The following is a 20,672-nucleotide window of genomic DNA, read 5'->3' as shown; positions in this document are numbered from 1 at the left end:
CTGGAGTGACACCTGGATGGGTGCTGGGACCTAAACTCTAGTCCTCTGCTAGAGCTTTAAGTGTTCTTAACTCTTAGCCATGGAGCCGTCTCTCCATCCCCTCTGTGCTGCCGGGTGGTGGTGGACTTTTTGTTTGGGGATTAAAAATAACTTTATTACAGGGTCTTAACACTATTTCCAGACTGGCCTGCAACTTACTCTTGGCTTTGAACTTGCAGTGGTCCTGCTGCCTCAGCCTCCGGAATGCAGGCATTAGCCACCACACCCAGCTCGATTTTGTAGATGTAAGGCAAGTGGGCACATAAAGTTACAGAAGAAAAATGGGGGAAGAAATTTAATGCATTTGTTTGCATTTTTTACTTGAAGATAGCCAAAAAGAAAGAAGATGGGTAAATTCTGCTGAGGTGCTTTCAAAGAGAAAAAATGATTAAAATCTCACAGGCACACACCTTTAAGTTCAAGTAGGTGTTTGGACATGACAGATAAAATGACCCAAATAAGGACAACTAGTTGGAAGAGACACCAAAGGCCTCTATGTGGGAAAATGGTCATCACAAAAATAGATTGTAACCAACACAGAAGTCTCCAAATTTTAAGGGGTTCTACTTTATATACAACTTGAAGCTTCTCAGACCCTGACACTAAACAAATGTAGTAAGAGCCCAGACAGCATAATAAAAGCAAACTACTAAATATATAAATCTAAAACAACAGATTTTAGGTGCCAAAGTACCAACTTATTTTTATTTGGTCAGGATATTTAGCAATATAAAAATGTCGAGGTTTCTTCATAATCACAGTCACTCTTTCCAAAGATTCAATAGTAGAAACAACCAAACGCTGCTACAACACAGAATAAGCTGTCCTATAAATAAATAAATAAATAAATAAATAAATAAATCAGTAAGAACATAGAAATCCAGGATATTAGTGCTAATGAGAAAGCAGGTCAACACAGGCAATTGAAATTAAGACTATACCAGTGTTATATACTAGTATAAATAAACTAGACCTTCAATAATTTTCTTTTTGACTTTTTCTTCTGTTTCCAAAAAAAACTCCATACATAATTCAAAAGGCTTCAACATAGACAATCAAACTTGAAATGATCTTCCTGCCTCAGCCTCCCAAGTGTAGGGAATCACAGATGTGGCCCTCCATACCCTCCTTTTTATCAATTTTCAATTATGAAGATTTCTTCCTTCAAGAAGCAGAAGGTTTCCAAGAGCAGCTATAAAGTTGTTTTCCTGAGGATGCCTGTAAGACTGCTTACTAAAAGGTGCCCAGTAGGGTAGGAGGGGAGTTGGGAGAGTGGATAATTGAAGCAGTCCATTTGCATGTATGGAAATGTCAATGAAACCCATTATGTATAATTAACATTCAGTAATCTAATATTTGATGTTGAGGAAGGAGGATAGAGTGGGAGTTCAGCCTCTTTAATTACTCATATAATTAATTATATATGTTTATACACACATACATATATATGTATATAATTAATTACATAATTATATGGTGTGGTGATGCATGCCTTTAATGTCTGCTCTCAGTATACAGAGGCAGGATCTGAGCTTGAGGCCAGCTTGATCTACATAAAAAGTTCCAGGCTAGCCAGGGTTATATAGTGAGACTCTTGTCTCAAAAAAACAAAACTAAAACAACCTGGACTGGAGCAATGGCTCAGTGGTAAAGAACCTCTGCTTCTCTTGCAGAGGACCTAGGTGGTTCCCTGAACCCACATCACATGGCTCATTGGGATCAATCTGATACTCTCTTCTGATCTCTGGGGACCCTGCACTCACATGAACACACAACACACACAAACATTTATATATACTTATAAATATATAATATATATATATATTATATATGTTAAAAACAATGAGGTAAGGGGACTGGAGAGGTGGCTCAGCAGTTAAGAGCACTTCACTGCTCTTCCAGAGGACCTGAGTTCAATTCCCAGCACCCACATGGTGAATCACAACCAGCTGTAATGGGATCTGGTGTCTTCTGGTGTGCATGAAAACAGAGCACTCATAAACATATGATACACCAATAAATATTTTTTTTAAAAATGACATAAAATAAAAAGTGAGGTAAAATAACAGGAAGACAGAAAAAGAATCAGATTTTTTAAATATATGAATGAAATTTTGGGTAATGCATATTTACGAAATAATTATTCTATATTCCCTTACTTAACACAGAAATAATTATCAAATGCTTTGAGGTTGTTGGAGTAAGTGCATTACTCCGAGCAAGTAATATACTATCATTGACAGTAACAGCATATTACCATACAGTCTGGATAGGGAAAGACAGCTTCACACATGCTAGGCAAGATCTCACTACATCACCCAGCCAAGTCTTAAATTCACTCTTTGCTAAGAGGATCTTCAAGTGGAGACCTCTTGCTTTAGCCTCTTGTGCACCTACAATTAGAGACCTGTATCACCAGGCAGAGCTTTATTTGTTCATCTTTTAGCTTACAAATCACCAAAGCTAAACTAAACTTTAATTGCAGAGCTCAACTGAACTTGTTAGTAAAAATCTACCTGTCTTAGCAACCAAAGGCTGTCATACCAAACTTACTCCAGCCTAGTAGCAGGGAGGAAAACAAGCTGAACTCAAGCACCTAACTATGAGCCAGAAGCCAGCCCTTTGGTGGGCAGCACTCCATTTCTGTGGCTGGGTTTGTGTGTTCTAACAACAGCATATCTGTGGAAGAAGACTGGGTTTTGTTTTTTTGGTTTTGTTTGTTTGTTTTTTGCATGTATCCATAGAATGACACTTTGGTTTTGTTTGTGGGGATTTACAGGGGTGGTTTTGGGAGCGGTGAGATAGGGTCTCATGTAATCAAAACCTCCACTTCTCAGGTGCTAAGATCAGAGCCATGCACCACCACATCCACTCTGATGCTTTTGTAAACCCTGGCAACTAGGGACACATGGGAAACTTTTACAGACTAAGTCACTGATCCAAATGTCAGCTTACTGACCAGAGTCTACTTGCAAAGCTCCCTGACATCTATATTTTTAATTAAGTTCCCTCTGTACTGGGAAACCATACCCATCTTTGGAAAACCTAGTTTCTAATATTTATAATGTAAACTCAGGATAATTCAGTAGTTTCCTTAAAGTCAATCAAACTGACTCAGCTGGAAATGGAACCCCCTTCCTAGTTTACTCAGTTCAATTTCTGTTCTGCTGTACTAACTACAACTCTACTAATTACAACCTGAAGGACTTTAGTTGGGGTGACTTCTGGAAGCAAGTATCAAAGTAAGTTACCTGAAATACATGTACCAATAACTTACCGATGCTCAAATGAAACAGTTTTGTGTTTTTGGTATCTTGTGTGTGGTTTCTTTAATGATTTTTTTTTTTTTTTTTTTGAGACAGGGTTCTCTTGTAGCCCAGGATAGCCAAGGGTGACTTTGAAGTCCTGATCCTTCTGCCTATACCCACCAAGTGCTGGGAACACTGACGTACACCACTATGTCCAGTCCAGTTCAGTGAAATTGATAGGGGAAAGAAAGGTTAGACGGGGTACTTTCATATTCTGTATTATAAAATTCATTTGTACTTAATATTGTAGAAAGCAATCTGCATATATGTACTAGTAGAATACATCATTAATTGGTTTTTGTTTGTTTGTATTTTTGAGACAGAGTCTCTCATGTATCCCAGGCTATCCTGGAATTAAATTGTAGATCAGTCTGGCCTTGAACTCACAAAACTCTGCCTTCATCTGCCTTCTGAGTGCTATGAGTAAAGGCTTGCACTATGATGCCCAGTTAATTGGTATTTGTATTTTATTCATTTTTATTTTATATGCATTGGTGGTTTTGTCTCAATGTCTGCACGAGGGTCAGATCCCCTGGAACTGGAGTCATAAACAGTTATGAGCCGCCATGTGGGTGCTGGGAATCAAACCTGGGTCCTCTGGAAGAGCAGTCAGTGCTCTTAATCAGTGAGCCATCTCTCCAGCCCTAATTGCTCTTTTCAAAAAAATATTATCTCTTATTTTACCTGTTTGGGTGTTTTGTCTGCACTTATGTCTGTGTACAACATGTGTGCAATGCCTGTTGAAGCCAGAAGAGAGGGGCTAGAGCTACAGACAGTCCAGAGCTGCTATATGAGGACTGGGAACTGAACCTGGGTCATTTATAAGAGCAGCCAATGTTCTTAACTGCTGAGACATATCTCCAGCTCCTAACTGTTTGTTCTGAGTTAACTCTACCCACATCCCAGATGCCCCTGGAGAACTACAAGATTAATATAGAAACGACTGTCACTCAGTATTTGGAGTTCCTGAGCCCATATATCAACTGATTGAAGTAAGCATGTGAGGGATGCTAATGAGAGACATACAGTTATCACAGGCCTCCAAATCATGGCTGAGCACTTGACTAGAGGGGTAGGACTGAACTACTGAATGACTCTTTGTCTCCTACTCAGCCCTGCTTTTCCTTGTTATCAACTGCTGCCTGATGAGGAGATGCAAACACACTTTTAAGGATATCAATCTACTATCATCTCAGATTGCCAGCTCTCTGAATAAAGCACAGAGATTCAACCTGTCTGTTCATAGACCTGTGAGCAGACAGGCAGAAGGAACTCTGGTTTTCCAATTTTTCTTTTTCACAGTTTCTTTTATTTCTCCTTAGTTTTGAGACGTGGCTTTGAGATAAAGTAGCTAATTTTATTATTGAAAGAAAAATCATCTTTGCTTATAAAATCTTCATCTAAGTTCTTTTGTAGCTCAGTGAAGTGTGGTATGTTCAAATGAACAGATATTTTTAAACTAAGTTAATTTCTACTCTCATAAGGTTGTCAGAACTGGATTTTTGGAACACAGTCATTTATATGTGGGTGGCAGGTAAGGGGTGGGGGTAGTTTGAAAGAAAATGGCCCTCAAAGGGAGTAGCACTATAGGTGTGGCCTTGCTGGAGGAAGTATGTCACTGTGGGGACAGGTTCTGAGGTCTCTTTTTGCTCAAGTCTGGCTCAGTGTGACAAAGAGTAAACTGCCTGTTGCCTGTAAGATGTAGGCCTCTCAGCTCCAGCACCAAGTCTGCCAGCACACCACCATGCTCCCAGCCATGATGATAATGCACTGAGCCTCTAAACTGTAAGCCAGCCCCTCCAATTATTTCCTTTAGGAGAGTTGCTGTGGTCGTGGTATATCTTCATAGCCATAGAAACACTAAGATGGAGGGGGGTTGTGAAGGTTACTTTTCATTGTCACACCATCATGTGTGCATGTGTAACATTATTTTATTAGAAGCCACTTTATTTATAATTTCCCTGTTTTAAGCAGAAATGTCTATGAATTCTGCTTGTGTGTTCTGTACAAATAAAATAATAAAACTTAAAATAAAACCACTGATACCAGGTGGTGATAACACACACTTTAATCCCAGCACTAGGGAGGCAGAGGCAGGTGGATCCCTGAGTTCAAGGCAAGCCTGGTCTGCAGTTCAGGATAGACAGGGCTACACAGAGAACTCCTATCTTAAAAAAAAAGTTTCAGTAAAAGCACCTTATCCAGAAATCTGAGAAATGTGTCTCAAAAATACTACTGTATCCTCACTTTTAGCAGTAATCTGATATACACTGGCCATATCTCCCCAGACATGAAAAAGGAGTTTCCCAAAGACTTACGTTCATGAAGACATCATGAGTGTAGTTGTCAGTGTCTGCATCCCAGAAACATCGAGCACCCATGCTAAAATGCCAATCAAGAATGGTCAGTAATGTACATCTGAACTATAAGCTGCCATGGTCAAGTTCATTCCCTACAACTTCACAGGTCCCTGCTCTACACCTGTCCACGGCACATGGAGAGAAATGTATTTGTAAAGCAAAGTATGCTGGACAACCAGCTAGAGGTGAGGCAGCCAGAGCCTCTAGCCACCTTAGCAACCCAACTGTTGCCTGACAACCACAGGATCAATCTCTCCACGCCTCTGGTACTTAGAGTGGCCTTTCACTATAGATTACCTCAGTTAGGACACTTGTGATTGACTTTCAGTGGGCTCAATTCCTACAGAATAATAGGAAAAGAAGTCTTACAAAGGACCCAACATAATACTTTATCCAGCCTGGTCATTTTAGAGACCTATACAAGAAAGGGACAACTGAGCTAAGATTCAGTCTTCTAACTAGACCAGCATTAGGAGGTTCATACCTGTAAAACCAACATTGGGGAAGCTGTGGAAAGTTACTACTGGAAAGATCAGGGCAGCAGAGTGAGACCCTGTTTCTAAAACAAACAATAGCCAAGTAGTTTTGCAAGTCTGTAATCCCAACACCTGGGGACTGGAATCAGGAGATGTGGAGCTCAAGGTCATCCTCAGTCACAAAATGAGCTTGAGGGCAGCCTGGGCTACAGTGAAACCCTGTCTCAGAAAAACAAAAACAAAAACAAAAACAAAAAACCTAGAATTTGAAAATACCTTTAGGGACTACAGGAATATATGTGTGTGTGTATGTGTGTTTCTCTATAGCTTTTGAGCCTGTCCTGGAAATCATTCTGTAGACCAGGCTGGCCTCAAATTCACAGAGATTCCTCCTGCCTCTGCCTCCTAGTGAATGGAAAGAAGGAACTTGTGCACCATGGCAAAAAATGGAGGTCAAAGGGCAACTACTAAGAGTTGCTTCTCTCCTTCCTCTAAGTTGAGTCCAAATATTAAACTTGGGTTGTCAGGCTTGGCGGCCAGTGCCTTAACTGAAGAGCCATCTCTTTAGCATCCCAGGACTTTTTGGAGCTTGTCCTGACGACATCTAACAAAGTCAACCCAAATCAGTAGAGGTTTCAAATACAAAACACAGTTCTGAAGACAGTTCTAATTTGTGGAGGTTATAGTGAGGTGGAAATCACTTACTCCCTATATAAGATCCTAAGTCCAACATCCCCACCCCACAGACTACAAACTAGATAATGTAGATTGTCATGATGTGAGAGTCAGGCCCCGCTGACAAGGGGCTGCTAAGTGGCACAACCACGTACAGAACATGCCACAAGAGTGTCATGACTAAATAAGAGATGACCCTAAGGCTGTGAACCTTGGAACCCAGCAAGACTGAACCTCCAGTGCACAGCTGCATCTGGTAAGCCATCCTTCTCATTCTTACAAAGACTTACCGAATTATCTACCCACCCAATGGATGACTCCCAAGGACATAGAAATGACAGGAAAAGCTGACTACTCACAATACTCCTTCACCCCGCTGTTCTCCAGTCACTACTTGTACCACCATTTTATACCGGTCATATCCCAATTCTAGAAAAGAAAAGAAAATTATCTCTAGTCAAGTATGTAGTAAGTGACCGACCAAACACAGATTCTTCCAGAATGGATGTAAACACTCAGTCCATGGGTATTTAAGGAGTATGAGAGTAGAGTTAGGGGTGTGAGACCTAGAGATAAACACTAACTATAAAGTTACTGCACAGTAAACCCTTAGAGCCTAGCTTTCCCTTTAAGTTTCTAGTCTGTTAAAAGAGAATGCTCTCATTTGGTAGACTGTGAAGTTAGATAAAGTATAATAATACACAAGGCTTTTAGCCTAGTACTTGGTACACAGGGGTCTTCAGTGAACCTTGGCCCCTGTCTAAGATCACCCTTCAAGTTACAGAAATAAGAAACCAATCTGCTTGCCTCAGGGACCAGAGAGCTCATAACAGAACTAAAAAGCAAACAAACAAGCAAAAAGAAATTATTTCAGGAGTGGCATGCACAAGGTGTATCAGAGTTGGGAGTTCTTCCAAGTATGCGGGAGGGGGGATGCAGGATCAGAAAAGACTTCACAGAGAATGTTCTAGAGAGTGAGAATTTACCAGGTAAAGAGACTTTCTATGGAGAAGGAATAACAAACACAAAAGCATGAGGATAGGACTGGAGAGGTGGCTCAGAGGTACAGAGTGTTTGCTGCTCCTGCAGAGGACCTGAGTTCGAGTGTCAATAGTTCACAACCACCTCTATCTTCAACTCCAGAGAATCTGATGGGCACCTGCATGTGTGTGTGTGCGCGCGCGTGCACGCGCACGCGCACACACTAAAAAATACAACTGGGCAGATGATGAAAACATGGGATCTTCAGGAAAATGTAAGGTTTTCATTAAGGTGGACAGGAAGAAAAGGGAGGTGGATAGAAAGAAACATAACCTGGGCGTGGCTGCACAAGGTCAGAGTGCAGAACAGCACAGTAAACTGGACAAACCACATGAGGGCTACAGATACCGTCCAGAGGCAGCTTGAACAAAATTCGTAGAAAAGCTGAGTTGTTGTGTTGTTGGTGGTTTTGTTTGAGCCATGATTTCACAATGTAGCCCTGACTGATATCAAACTCTCATTAATCTTCCTGCTTTAGCCTCCTCAGGGCTATGACTACAGGTGGGCATAACCACCCTGCTCTCCAAATTATTTTTTAAGAACACCACACCCTCACCTGAGCTTCCCCCTGCTCTCTCAAACCCTAATGGCACAGAAATGTAAGCAGGACACTTACATTTACAGGGCTATACAGAGAAACCCTGTCTCAAAAGCAAACAAAAGAGAACCCTGAAAGGATAAGCTAACTGAATGCCTTCAAAGTATTATCGACTGGCAGACACGTGTATTTCTTTTTCAGAGTTCTGTTTTGTTTTTGGTTTGGTTTTTTTTTTTTTTTTTTTTCATATTTATTTATTATGTATGCCTGCAGGCCAGAAGAGGGCACCAGCTGGGGATTGAACTCAGGACCTCTGGAAAAGCAGCCAGTGCTCTTAACCCCTCAGCCATCTCTCTAGGCCCCTCTCAAAGTTGTTTATAGTTGCACTTGACTATGTAAGGCCCTGGAGCACTCACTCATTTCAGCTGGCTTGGCACGACTATTTTTGTGAAATACCAGAAGAGATTTTATAGGTATGTACCTAAAGTACTTCCTTTGGTAAGGAATTTAATCCCCTAAAAGAAATGTCAACTAATATCCATTAACTGTGTCATCAATTTATCCTGATACCCCAGTGGTTACAACTTCTTAACCTACTATTGCTAATAATGCCTCTTGTTTTTCATTGAGTGTACACTACACAAGAAATATAGTTTTATATTTATCCTGTGAGTATTGAAATAGTAAACATACTGTGAATATCTATCAATTCATGTATTAGATGAAAATGGAATAATGTTTTGAGGAAAAAATCCTCCACTCTTTCAATGGAATAAAAATTGTGACATGTTACCAAATAAATGAAAAGAAAGGAAAAACTAAAAAGGAGGTTATGGTTGGGTTTGTGACTGTGACTTTATGGTACAACACTTGCCTAGCATTCAGGAGGCCTGAACTCCATCCCTGATTCTATAAAAGGTGGGTGGCACAGATAGAAGTAAATAACTTTTCTGATGATATAACATTAAAAATAGGTCATGAGAGCCAAGTGGTGGCCCCTGCCTTTAATCCCAGCACTCTGGAGGCAAATGTAGGCAGATCTCTGTGAGTTCCAGGCCAGCCTGGTTTACAAAGTGAGTTCCTGGATAGCCAGGGCTACACAGAAAAACCCTGTCTGAAAAAAACAAACAAACAAAACAAAATTGGGCATGATAGCACCCCCTTTTCCTCCCATCATTCAGGAGGCAGAGTCAAATGGATCTTCATGAATTCCAGGCCAGCAGAGCTATACAGTGAGATCCTGTCTCAAAAAACAAAAAAGTTTAGTTTTTGTTAGCAAGAGGCAAAAGCACAAAATGTACTATACATATGTCAAGCATATGTCAAGCAAGAGTGGAGGGCTGAATAAGAAAAGCAGTTAAAGACTCAGCAAGAAGTGGGTCTAGGACAGCCTAGGACAGTACTGCACACCTGACCAAATGGTCCAGGTTGGTGGGGAAAACAAGCAATCATTATGAGGGAAAGGAGGTCTTTCTGAATATTTGGGTTTCTTGGACATTGGTTCCCTATGATGCTTACATACAAAGTTTTACACTTTCCTATAGTCTGCAAAATCCCACCTGAGTAAAAATCACCAGATAATTATAGAATCCCAGACACTGAAGAAAAAGTTGTCTTTAACAGGAAGTAGTTCACCTCCTGGGTTCAAAGATGGGCCAGGGTGCCAGGTGGGCAGTAATGGCCCATGTCTTTAATCCTAGCACTCAGGAGGCAAATCTCTGTGAGTTCAAGGCTAGCCTGGTCTACAGAGTGACTTCCAGGACACACAGGGATACACAAGGAAACCCTGTCTCAAAAAGGGAGGGGCAGGTAGGAACAAATTGGTAGAACTGGGTGTTTGAAGGGAACATCATTTCCAGCTGTAGTCCATGTTACCTTTTAGTTTATCTTTAATGACTTCTGACAGATGTTTTGTGAGATATGGCATATCATCTGGAGAATATTCAGCTTTTGCCAATTCTTCCTTGAGCACGGCATGGATGCAGTCTTTAACCACAGAGGGTCTAAACCTAAGGCAAACAATTTGAGAATATCTAAATGTCAGCTCAGAACCCGGACATGTTTTCACACTTCAGCCTTTGTGTTATCAGTAGCCCTAAAATACTGTATCTAGCTGGGAGGTGCTGGTGCATGCCCTTAGGTCCCAGCACTGGGGAGGCAGAAGCAGGCTGATCTCTGTGAGTTTGAGGTCAGCCTGGTCCACAGAGTGAGTTCCAGGAATGCCAGGGCTACACAGGGAAGCCCTGTCTCATAATAATAAACAAAGAAACAAATAAAATGCTGTATCTAGGGTCTAGGAATGTAGCTCAATGGTAACAAACTTGCTATTTACTTCTTTCCCTAAGCCCTTCTTTCTCTCTTACATTTACTTTGTCATATAGCACTATGTGGTGGAGTCCGCTCTTTCCTTCCACTACCTAGGTCTCCAGGACTGAATTCAGGTCATCAGGTTTGAAGTCAAGTGCCTTTGCCAGCTGAGCCATCTCACTGGTCTGCTTAAGCTTTTTCTCTTTTTATGATTTTATTTGTATGGACTCTTGCCTATGTATGCACAATGTAACAAACATTTGTTAAGCTGCCAAGTGGGTGCTGGGAACCAAACCTGGGTACTCTGGAGGAGCAGCAAATGCTCTTAATCACTCTCCAGCCCCTGCTTATGCTCCTTCCATCTTTCACAAAATGCTAAGCCTTTCTTCAGACAAGTCTCATATGAACTCATGGGACCGTTCGCATGTATTTATTACTAACCCCATTCTGCACTGCTTACAGGAGAAACATAGCTCAGTGCCGTTCTATACATTTAGGGCATTTGCGGAGGTAACTGAACATACCTTTTCCTGTATCCATGAGGAAACTGCAGCATGAAGTTGCTATACATATAGGACTACCTCTCTACCTCTATTTCTTTAAAAAGATGTATGCCGGTAGAGGCCAAAAACTGGAACTACAGTTACAGATGGTTGAAAGCTGCCATGTGGTGCTGGAAACTGAACCCCAGTTCTCTGGATGAGGATTTAGGGCCAGTGCTCTAAATCACGAAGACTATCTCCAGTCTCCACCTTGGCTTTTTAGGCAGGGTCTCTTACTGGGACTTGCAGGTGAGACCCAAAGTCTGTTTCTCCAATACTGTGATCACAACGAAACAACTCCATTAATAGGTGCAGGAATTGCATTCAGTGCAAGCACATGACAGACAGCTATCTCTACAGTCACCCACCAATCCACACTCCTCCCTGTCTCGCCTCGAATTAAAAAAAAAAAAAAAATCCTCTCTTGGGCTCAGACAGATGGCTTAGCTAGGTAGTAAAGGCCCTTGCAGCCAAGCCTGATGACTTGAGTTCAATCTCCAGAACCCACAAAATGGAGAACAGAACAAAACCAATTCCTAAAAAGTGCACAGCAGCATACGCACACTCCACACACGCAATCCTTTTTCTTTGGTAAGATGTTATTGATGTACGATTTTACAGACTTAAGCGACCGCCCTCTTCTAGCAACCTCCTGGGAAGTGGTCGATGTTATATGGGAGGGGCTTTGTATAGACTCTGCCCGAGTCTTATGCCAGAAGTGCACAGGTAAGCACGCGGTAACTCTTGGAGTACTGCTTTCACACTGCTTGTTTCCAACCTCTATTTTTCCTGTCCCCCGTGCGCATCTCCTAAAGGTCAACCACTCCCACGCACCAGTCTACGGCTCAAGGGAAGACCTGCCAATCCCGTTGCAGAGCTCAGCGATGGAAAAGTTGCCAAGTCGGAAGGCCAAAACCGTCCAGCCCCTCCCCTCTACGCGTCTCCTTGGCGACGCTCGTGCGCCTGAACCCCACTCCCGACCGACAGTGTCCCCTGTATCCCGTCCGCTACGCGCCTTTGCTGAAAAATGGGCCTCAGAATATAGGTGTTCTCGGGCTCCCCTGAGTTCTTGTCGGCCTCGTACAAGCCCTCGGCGCCGATGGATAAGCGAGTGGACGCGGCCATGATCTCTAGAGCGACACTCAGCCGGTTGCTGCTGCCCGCCCGGAGGTCCCACAGCGCGTCCCCAGGGCAACGGACTTCTCACGTGACATGCCACAGCCACGCCCCCTCAGCGCCTGCGCACTGCCTATACCAACTGGTGTCTAGCAGTCTAAGAGTAGTTAAGGACCTTAATACCGTCTCGGCCAGCAAGCTGCAGGACCAAACCCATCCTAACTTCCTTTTGTTTCCTCTGTTCCTGGTTTTTGAGGCAGGGTGCATGTAGCTCAGACTGGCCTCGAATTCGCTAGGCAGCCGAAAGTGCCCCTGAACTGCGTCCTCGACTTCCCCAGGTTTGGAATAAGGGGCTTGCACCACCGTGCTGAGTTTTATGGGTGCTGGAGCTAGAACTCTACTGGCTTACATCCATCCGTGCACAGTGCCCCTTCTGGTTTTTGGACAACTTGTGAGTCCAAAGCAGGATGCATATATAATTTTGTTTTATTTTGAGGCATTTTTTAATTTAAACTTTTTGTACACAGTATTCTTATCACAATTTCCCCCAATGCCAATTCCTCCCCACCTCCCTGACAGATCCAAAGGAAACTCTGATTCTCTAAACTCCAAAGGGCAGCCCAGAAATAAGCTCAAGCTGGACCACGGGAATTCTGGCTGTGAGATACTCAGGACTGGTGAAACCGGTTGCCTTACCTCCTGCAGGAAGGACAGTAGTCTACCCAGGCTCTTATCAGCCTATCAAAGTGTATACTGGCCTCCAGGCTTCCTCACAGATAGTTCTGGCCATGCCAGTCTCCTGGCCTGGCCATGTTCAGTCTACTTTCTTTCTGCCCTGGTCTCTTTCAAATGCCTCTGGCTGTCCCCTCATGTCTATAATAAAAACCTTAACCATGTCATACTGGCAATCTCTTTACTGTGTCCCCTTGAATACACTTCCCACCCCACCCCGCAACTCAGGCCCTTTCTCTAAAAAAAAAAAAAAGAAGAAGAAGAAGAGGAGGAGGAGGAGGAGAGAAAAGGAAGAAGAAGAGGAGGAGGGGGAGGAGGAGGAGAAGAAGCAGCCAAGCCTGAAGGCACATATCTTTACATTCAGGGAGCACAGGCAGATAGACCTTGGAGTTCATGGCCCACCTGTTTTAAAGAGGGAATGTAGGGTGAAAAGGGCCAAAAGAAAAACACCCTGTCCTGTGGTGGTGCACACCTTTAATGCCAGCACTCCGGAGGCAGAGGCAGGTGGATCTCTGTGAGCTCAAGACCAGCCTGGTCTACAAGAGCTAGTTCCAGGACAGGCTCCAAAGTCACAGAGAAACCTTGTCTCGAAAAAGCAAAACAAACAAACAAAAAACATCCTGTCCCTGATTTAACCCCAGAAACAGAGCTTAAAATCCCTGAGCTTGCCCCAGAGTCAGGCTATAGAATCCCACCAATCCCTGAGCCAGGGAAGCTCCCTCCCTAAGAAACTCTATGTAAACTCTGTGCCCTGTTCAGTTTGCTGCGGCCTCTCACTCTAGGGGCAGCCACCCTCCTGGATTTTCCCTTCCTATTCATCTCTTGGGTGAGGTTTGTTGTGCAGTGTGACACTTTCTGTGGAGTGGAACCCGACTAGAACAATTTCTGTAGGAGCCAGAGCAGAGAAGAACTGTAACACTTTCACCAGGGAAACTTTCCCTAGCAGACAGAGTTGTTAACATTTGGGGAACCTGTGGTGAACTGTAATAGTCCCAAGCAAGCTGTAACAACTTCCCTGGGGAAACCTCCCTTCCTCCAGAGCAGAGTTGTTACACTTGCATTAGTGAAACCCTTCCCTGGAGTAGAGCTCCCAACTGCCAGGATCCCTGTCCATCTGAGCTGCAATGCTTACAAGAAGTTCTGCATTTTCATTCAAGTTCCAGGACAGTCAGAACTACACAGAGAAACCCTATCTCAAAAGCAAACAAACAAAGAAACAACAACGACAAAAAAACCAAAAACCAAAACAAACAAAAAAGGAAAGAAGGAGGGAGAGAAGGAAGAAAGGCAGGCAAAATAAACACAAAAGAAGAAACCAAAATATAAAGCAAAAGAGCAATAAGATAAGCTATACCCAAAACAAAGCAAAATGAAGCAAAAAGTATACCCACATGGCGTCTGTAGGAACTGGAGCTTAAGTACCCTGTAGGCATGGTGTTGAGCAGCCCCAGGGAAGAAGCCACCCTTGGTGGACTTGGGGAGAGGAACAGGTTTGGAATGGGAAAGAGCAGGACTGAAGAAGAACTCCCAGTTGAACAACTGGACATCCCAACGTTTGAGGGAAATATATACACACACACAGACACACGCATGCATGCACGCACACGCACACATACATACATACATACATACATACATACATACATACATACATGAGCACCAGTTTGAGTCTGGCTACTTTCTGTTGGCATGGGATGATGTGGGGTGGGGGAGTTGGTAGTCAGTGGGCTCATGCTCCCTGGGAGGTGTGGGTGAAGAAGCATTTGGCTAACTGTCATCCTAGAGACCCCAGGAATCTGTTTCTTGAGGAAGTGGAGAAGGCAAGTTGCTAGGAGAAAAAATAGATTATCACTAGCCCTATGAATGGGGCTAGCCATGGGAAGCGGGAAGATGCCAGTAAGAATGGGATGGAGACGTTCCCTGGTTGTACAAAAAGGGAGAAGGGAGAATGAGTCAGATGACAAAGCAGCTATGCCCTTGCGTCTGGAGAGGTGGCTAGCACTGATGTCCCAGGAGCTTGCAGAGGGACTGCATACCCAATCGAGACATGATGTGTTCCAGAAGTACCTGAGCCATCACATCAGACCTTCAGCTGGCCTGAGTTTGCAGCGAAGGTCACCTCTCAGCAGCAAGCAGACATGTCTGGCAGGAGGGTGGGGAATGCAGGGTAGGGTAAAGAGGGTCTCTGGAGACTGATATTGGTTTCTACCAGGCCAGATTTCTTGATGCAGTAGCAGAGCTCTTTCCCCCAGGAACATGCAAGTACCTGTAAAACAGCTGTAACAGCTGTACATCTTGGTATCTTAGTTGAAGGGCTGTGGCTTTGGGTTAAAAGGCATGAACATTTTTCCTAGGGCCTGGTTTTCGCCGGATGAGACATACCTTTAAGTCCATCCTTAGAAGACAACCAGAGGAAATTTACTGAATGAAAGGTGTTGAGCCAGTGAAGGAGGAGGAGGGAGGAAGACTGAAAGGAGAAGGGCAGGAGGGACAGAGTCAAACATGCCTACAGACTTCCATAACCTCTTTAATGCTAACCTGTTTCGGGGCAGGGAGTCGGCAAGAATGAGCAGCCATGGATTGTTGAACTGGTAACAGCATCTTGCTTTTCAACAATGTTTCAGCAGAATTCTGCCACATGTGACGGGAAACAATACAGTAATGCTGAAAAGGCCTCTATGCAGTCCTGTTAGTGACATAAAGAATATAAAAGCTGGGAACAGTAAAATCCACAGAAATTTAAAACTCCATCTATCCATGCTTAAACTCTGAAGCCTGAAGCCCGTGAAAAAGGCAAACCTGTCTGTATTTTTAACAGGAAACTTAACTAATGAACTAATGAGCTACAAAGGTGGTTGTAACCTTGGTGAGGGAGCTGTTAAACTGGTAAATGTGTCAATACCCTAAATCATCAAACACCATCAGAGCCCAGAAGGATAAATCTCGATGAGTAAGCTGAAGTGAGACTGCTTTGCTGATACCTAGGACAGCTGTCCTGGGTTTCCCCATGACTAATGGGGACCGAGGTTCCAAGGCAGCATCATTCTGCAACTGCCAGGCCAAGAAGATGTGACAGACTTTCCTGTGGAGGAGGAATTTGGGGGGACTGGCCTACTTTGTCTTGACAAAGGGGGGGGCAATCAATTCCCCAGTGTCCTGCTGGTCCACAGTCTAGACAGGGTCTTAGCAGCAGTTAAGGTGCAAGGCAGTTTTACACTCCATGGCCTGCTTTGCTACATTTAAAGAGCGCTCCAGGAGGTTCTTCTATGGCCATCCATACAGGGTGTTGCCAGGAGCTGGCATGTCTCTATCATGAGAAGACTTTTTTTTTTTTTTTTTTAAATCAAAATGCCATATTCTCAGATCTCTGAAGCGTTTGAGGATTGGGGCATCATTACCTCTTAGGTATAAGCAGTTTAGTATCTCCAGAAGGCAAAACCCAGTTTTCACAGTGTAAACAATTTAGGGCTTTTAAAATTACTCTTACATGACAAAATCTGGCTGCCAGCAATGGAGGTGCACCTTTGATATTTCAGAAAACCAACATTGTTTTAAACCTTATCTTTAATAAGCCTTGTTTTTAGGACAGGACTGGAATTATCATACAAAAACCCATCCTAATCGAAAGCATCTTGGAGACCTGTTATAAGATAGCGGTGACGTCACATGACCTCCCCCTTTCCAATCCTAGTCAGTTATAATTTGGAGTTACCAGTTTTAAGTTAATTTTTGTTACAGATTTTTAACCATACCCAATTTCTTAGTGCTTTGTTTCTTTAATAAGGTAGAATAGCATAAAATTTCTCTGTCATTACATCAGATTCAGGGCCAGAAAAGTCCAGAGGCAACTAGTTGTTACCAAGACACGCAGAACACATAAACTCAGACATCCAAGATCAGTCAGAAAAAAGCATGTGGCTAGATACATTTACACATTTCCATCCATATAAACAAAATAGATGGAACAGAAAGACAGACAAAACGTTTTGAAGGAAACTGTGTCAGATGATCAACTTGAAAATCCTAAAATAAGAGTTTACAGTATAAGAAACCGTAGGAATAACAGATTTTTTAGGAGTGAGGAAGTTGAGTTTAAAAATGAGCTGCAGGACTGCAAGTGGAAACTGAGAGATAGCATAGTAGGTCTGCAGTCTGATGGCAAGGTGAGAGAAAGCCAGGAAGGAGAAGAAGATAAGGAGGTGTCCACATGGGTCTGCAGGCTGCAAGGGCCAGAGCCACATGGAAAATACAGCCAGCTGGAGCTTAAACAGTAGGTCTCATAGGCTGTTGGGGGAGGGGAGAGAACAGCCTTGTGCTGGACACATAGCAGTAACAGCCTTTGTCTCTGCCCCTTCTGCTAGAGATAAGGGGAATGACTTCTTTTGCCTCGAAGGAACCAGTTTCACAAGTTCCTGAGGAATGCTGGCTTTTATCTAACTTGCAGAAATCTTCCTATAGCCCATATTAAGCTCATTTCTGGATATTTGAATTAACTTTTGGAGTTTGGGGAATTAGTTTCCTTTGCATCTGACAAGTTCATTTTGTGTTGGCCAACTATTCCTGGGCATGGAGACTTCCCTGAAGTGTGTTTAGTATCCCCAGTGAGTCTCACTGGAAAGAAACTAGTTTTCCTCTGCCAGAGGGTATCAATTGTAGATAGCTTCTTGGTTTCGGGTAGGAGACTGCATTCATTTTTGCCTCTTAGAGTTGGCATCCTGTCTAGCTTGAAGCTTTGCAGGTCTTGTGCATACTGCCACTGTCTCTGTGAGTTTATATGTGACTCAGTCCTGTTGTGTCACCCATCACCCCTGGCTCTGTAGCCTTCCCACCTCCTCTTCAGAGTAGATCCTGAGCCCTGAGGGGAGGAGTTTGAGGAAGACATGCTGTTTAGGACTGAGACTTTATAAAGTCTCATTCTGCCCACTGCAATTGTGGGTCTCTGTGAGTTCCCATCTACTACAAAAAGCAGCTTCTGGGATGGTGGCTGAGCAAGACACTGATATGTAGGGGTAACAGGATGTCATTAGGGGTCATTATATTGCAATGTTCCTTTAGCAGAACAATAGCATTTGGTTTTCCCCCTAGACCTATGGCCTATCCAGTTTCAGGCTCTTGGCCGTCCTAGCAATGTCAGGCATGGGTCCATCTCATGGAGTAAGCCTTAAATCTAATCAGAGAGTGGTTCATTACCTTCACATTTGTGCCACCATTGTTCTGCCATATCCTCCAAGGAAACCACTATTGGAGGCTCAGGTGGCATTCAGAGCACCTTCCAGTACCACAAAGGCAAGTCAGTAGGGGTGAAGCCTCTAGTCTGTCACCAGCTTGAGCTCTCCATGTTCAGCCTAGGGCCTTCCCATCAGCTGAGGCAAGGTTTTGATAGGTAGCCTGGAATTCTACCTTAGCCTCCAGAGTGCTGGGATTACAGGCATCACTACTATCCCAATTTTATATTTTTGTAATAACTGTAAATCAAAAGACAAAACATGGTGTGGTGGCACATTCCTATAAATCCAGTGTCAGGAGGTTGAGGGCTAAGAGCGAGACCACTTCAAAACAAAACAGAAAGAAGAAATGGTATTTTGTGACAAGTGGAGATTACAGAAATTGAAAGTGTTTTTGTTTGTTTGTTTGTTTTGGATTTTCAAGACAGGGCCTGTCTGTGTAGTCTTAATTTAAGAAAAGCGGGGGAGAAAGCCGCCATGAGGCAGGGTTCACGAAGAGGTTTTTTTTTTTTTTTTTTTTTTTTTTTTTTTTTTTAGGGAAAGGGATCATAAAAAGCGGCCTCTGGGGACAGGAGCAGTAGGAAAGAGAAAGGGAGGCAGAGGAACAGAGGGGGCTGTGTGGAGGATGGGAGGTGGACAGGGCCCTTTTAAAGGGGGAACATAGTGAACACAGATGGTGCTCTTAGTGGCTGCAGCTGAGAGCATATCCTGTCAGAACCCCAAGAACAGGCCGGTACACTGGCTGTCTAGGAACTCACTCTGTAGACTAGGCTGGCTTCTGCCTCCCAAGTGTTGGGATTAAAGGAGTATGCTACCACCACCTGGCTCAGAAATTGAAAGCTTTACCAAAACTTTAATTAAAAATTTCCAAAACTGGGCTGGAGAGATGGCTCAGAGGTTAGGAGCACTGGCTGCTCTTTCAGAGGCCCTGAGTTCAATTCCCAGAAATCACATGGTGGCATCTATAATGAGATCTGGTGCCCTCTTCTGGCCCACAGCTGTACATGCACATAGAACACTGTATACATAATAAATAAATAAATCTTTAAAAAAAAATTTCCAAAACTGCTGGGCATTGGTGGCCCACGCCTTTAATCCTAGCACTCGGGAGGCAGAGGCAGGAAGATCTCTGTGAGTTCAAGACCAGCCTGGTCTACAGGAGCTAGTTCCAGGACAGTCTCTAGTTCCAGAATAGTCTCCAAAGCCACACAGAGAAGCCTTGTCTTGAAAAGCCAAAAAAAAAAAAAAAAAAATCTGAAACACAAGATACTCATTTGCATCTTCCCAGTTGCTTTTACCTAATTAGACATGAGCATGAGCAGTTGCAAAAGGACTACATGATCCTCAACACCTAAAATGTCATCTTCCCCCTAAACAAAAAGTTTGCAGAGCACAGCTCCAATCCCTAACCACAGCCTGGGTCATCCTGCTGTGGTGCACAAGTCAGGAAGGAGCAGGTTAGGATGCTTCCAGGCTTCCAGGTACCAGTGCTGGATCCTGTTTTAGAAGGCTGTAGATCCTGACCTCTTCCTTATTCAAAAACTAAGGGGGCTGGAGACATGGCTTGGTATTAAGAGCACTTACTGTTCTTGCAGAGGATCTGAGTTGGGTTCCCAGAACTCAAATCAGGCAGCTTATAATTGCCTGTAACTCCAGCTCTATAGGGAATCCAATGCTCTGGCCTATGAGGTTACCTGTAGTCATGTGCATATACCCCCACACACATACACAGACACACACACATACACACACACACCACACCACACACATAATTTAAAAACTAAGAGAAAGAATTTCCTCTGGTGTTCATCAAGCTTCTTTTGTAACCTTCAACCTGACGGTTTTATTTAAAAGTTCCAAAATGTCTTCTATGATGCTTAGAAGGGGTAGTTGCTGGGGAAATACCCATTATCAGTTCAAGTATAGACAGACTAATTTTACTATTCAGGTTTTTGTTCAGACTGTACCTTCTTCAGCCAGACATAATGGCACATTTGGGAGGTGGAGGCAGGAGGATCAGGAGGAATATAAGACCATCCCCAGCTGCATGGTGAGTTTAAGGCCAGCTTGAGCTATATGAAACTCTATCTCAAACAAAACAAAAACCTCATTCGGGAGGCCTAGATTGGTCTCCTTGGTTCTAACAACTAAACCCCACTTTCCCTAAGCATCCTTCACAGAGTGGCTTTCCTGTGCCCCATGCTTGAAATCTCTCCGTGGCTCATATGGCTGCTCTCTGGCATTCTTCATGATCCCACTGGCTTGTTATGCCTTCCTCGTGGAACTGTCCAGCACACTGAGCTCTGTGGAGAA

General features: G+C 43.4%; 1 protein-coding gene across 1 annotated transcript; it reads right to left on the bottom strand.

Moving 5' to 3' along the window:
* Positions 1 to 715: 715 nt before the first annotated feature.
* Positions 716 to 12,411, bottom strand: Dynlt2b (dynein light chain Tctex-type 2B). Its single transcript, XM_051191339.1, has 5 exons — positions 12,302 to 12,411; positions 10,313 to 10,446; positions 7,218 to 7,287; positions 5,666 to 5,729; positions 716 to 865 (listed from the first exon to the last, which is right to left on the bottom strand). Exons 1-5 carry the CDS (start codon positions 12,409 to 12,411, stop codon positions 818 to 820), a joined length of 426 nt encoding a protein of 141 aa, XP_051047296.1. The 3' UTR covers positions 716 to 817.
* Positions 12,412 to 20,672: the final 8,261 nt, after the last annotated feature.

This window comes from Phodopus roborovskii, unplaced genomic scaffold, assembly GCF_943737965.1.
Source record: "Phodopus roborovskii unplaced genomic scaffold, PHOROB, whole genome shotgun sequence".
In the NCBI taxonomy this organism is placed as follows: Eukaryota; Metazoa; Chordata; class Mammalia; order Rodentia; family Cricetidae; genus Phodopus; species Phodopus roborovskii.
Note: the sequence above shows the minus strand (reverse complement) of the source record. Positions and strands in the feature narration are given on the sequence as shown.

What these genes read in the sequence shown, in the direction of transcription:
- Dynlt2b (XM_051191339.1), bottom strand. Translation starts at nt 12,411, where the DNA reads ATGGCCGCGTCCACTCGCTTATCCATCGGCGCCGAGGGCTTGTACGAG. An exon ending in AGGCCCATTTTTCAGCAAAG is followed by an intron (nt 10,447 to 12,301) that starts GCGCGTAGCGGA and finishes TGTTTGCCTTAG; the next exon opens with GTTTAGACCCTCTGTGGTTA. An exon ending in CAGCGGGGTGAAGGAGTATT is followed by an intron (nt 5,730 to 7,217) that starts GTGAGTAGTCAG and finishes TTGGCATTTTAG; the next exon opens with CATGGGTGCTCGATGTTTCT.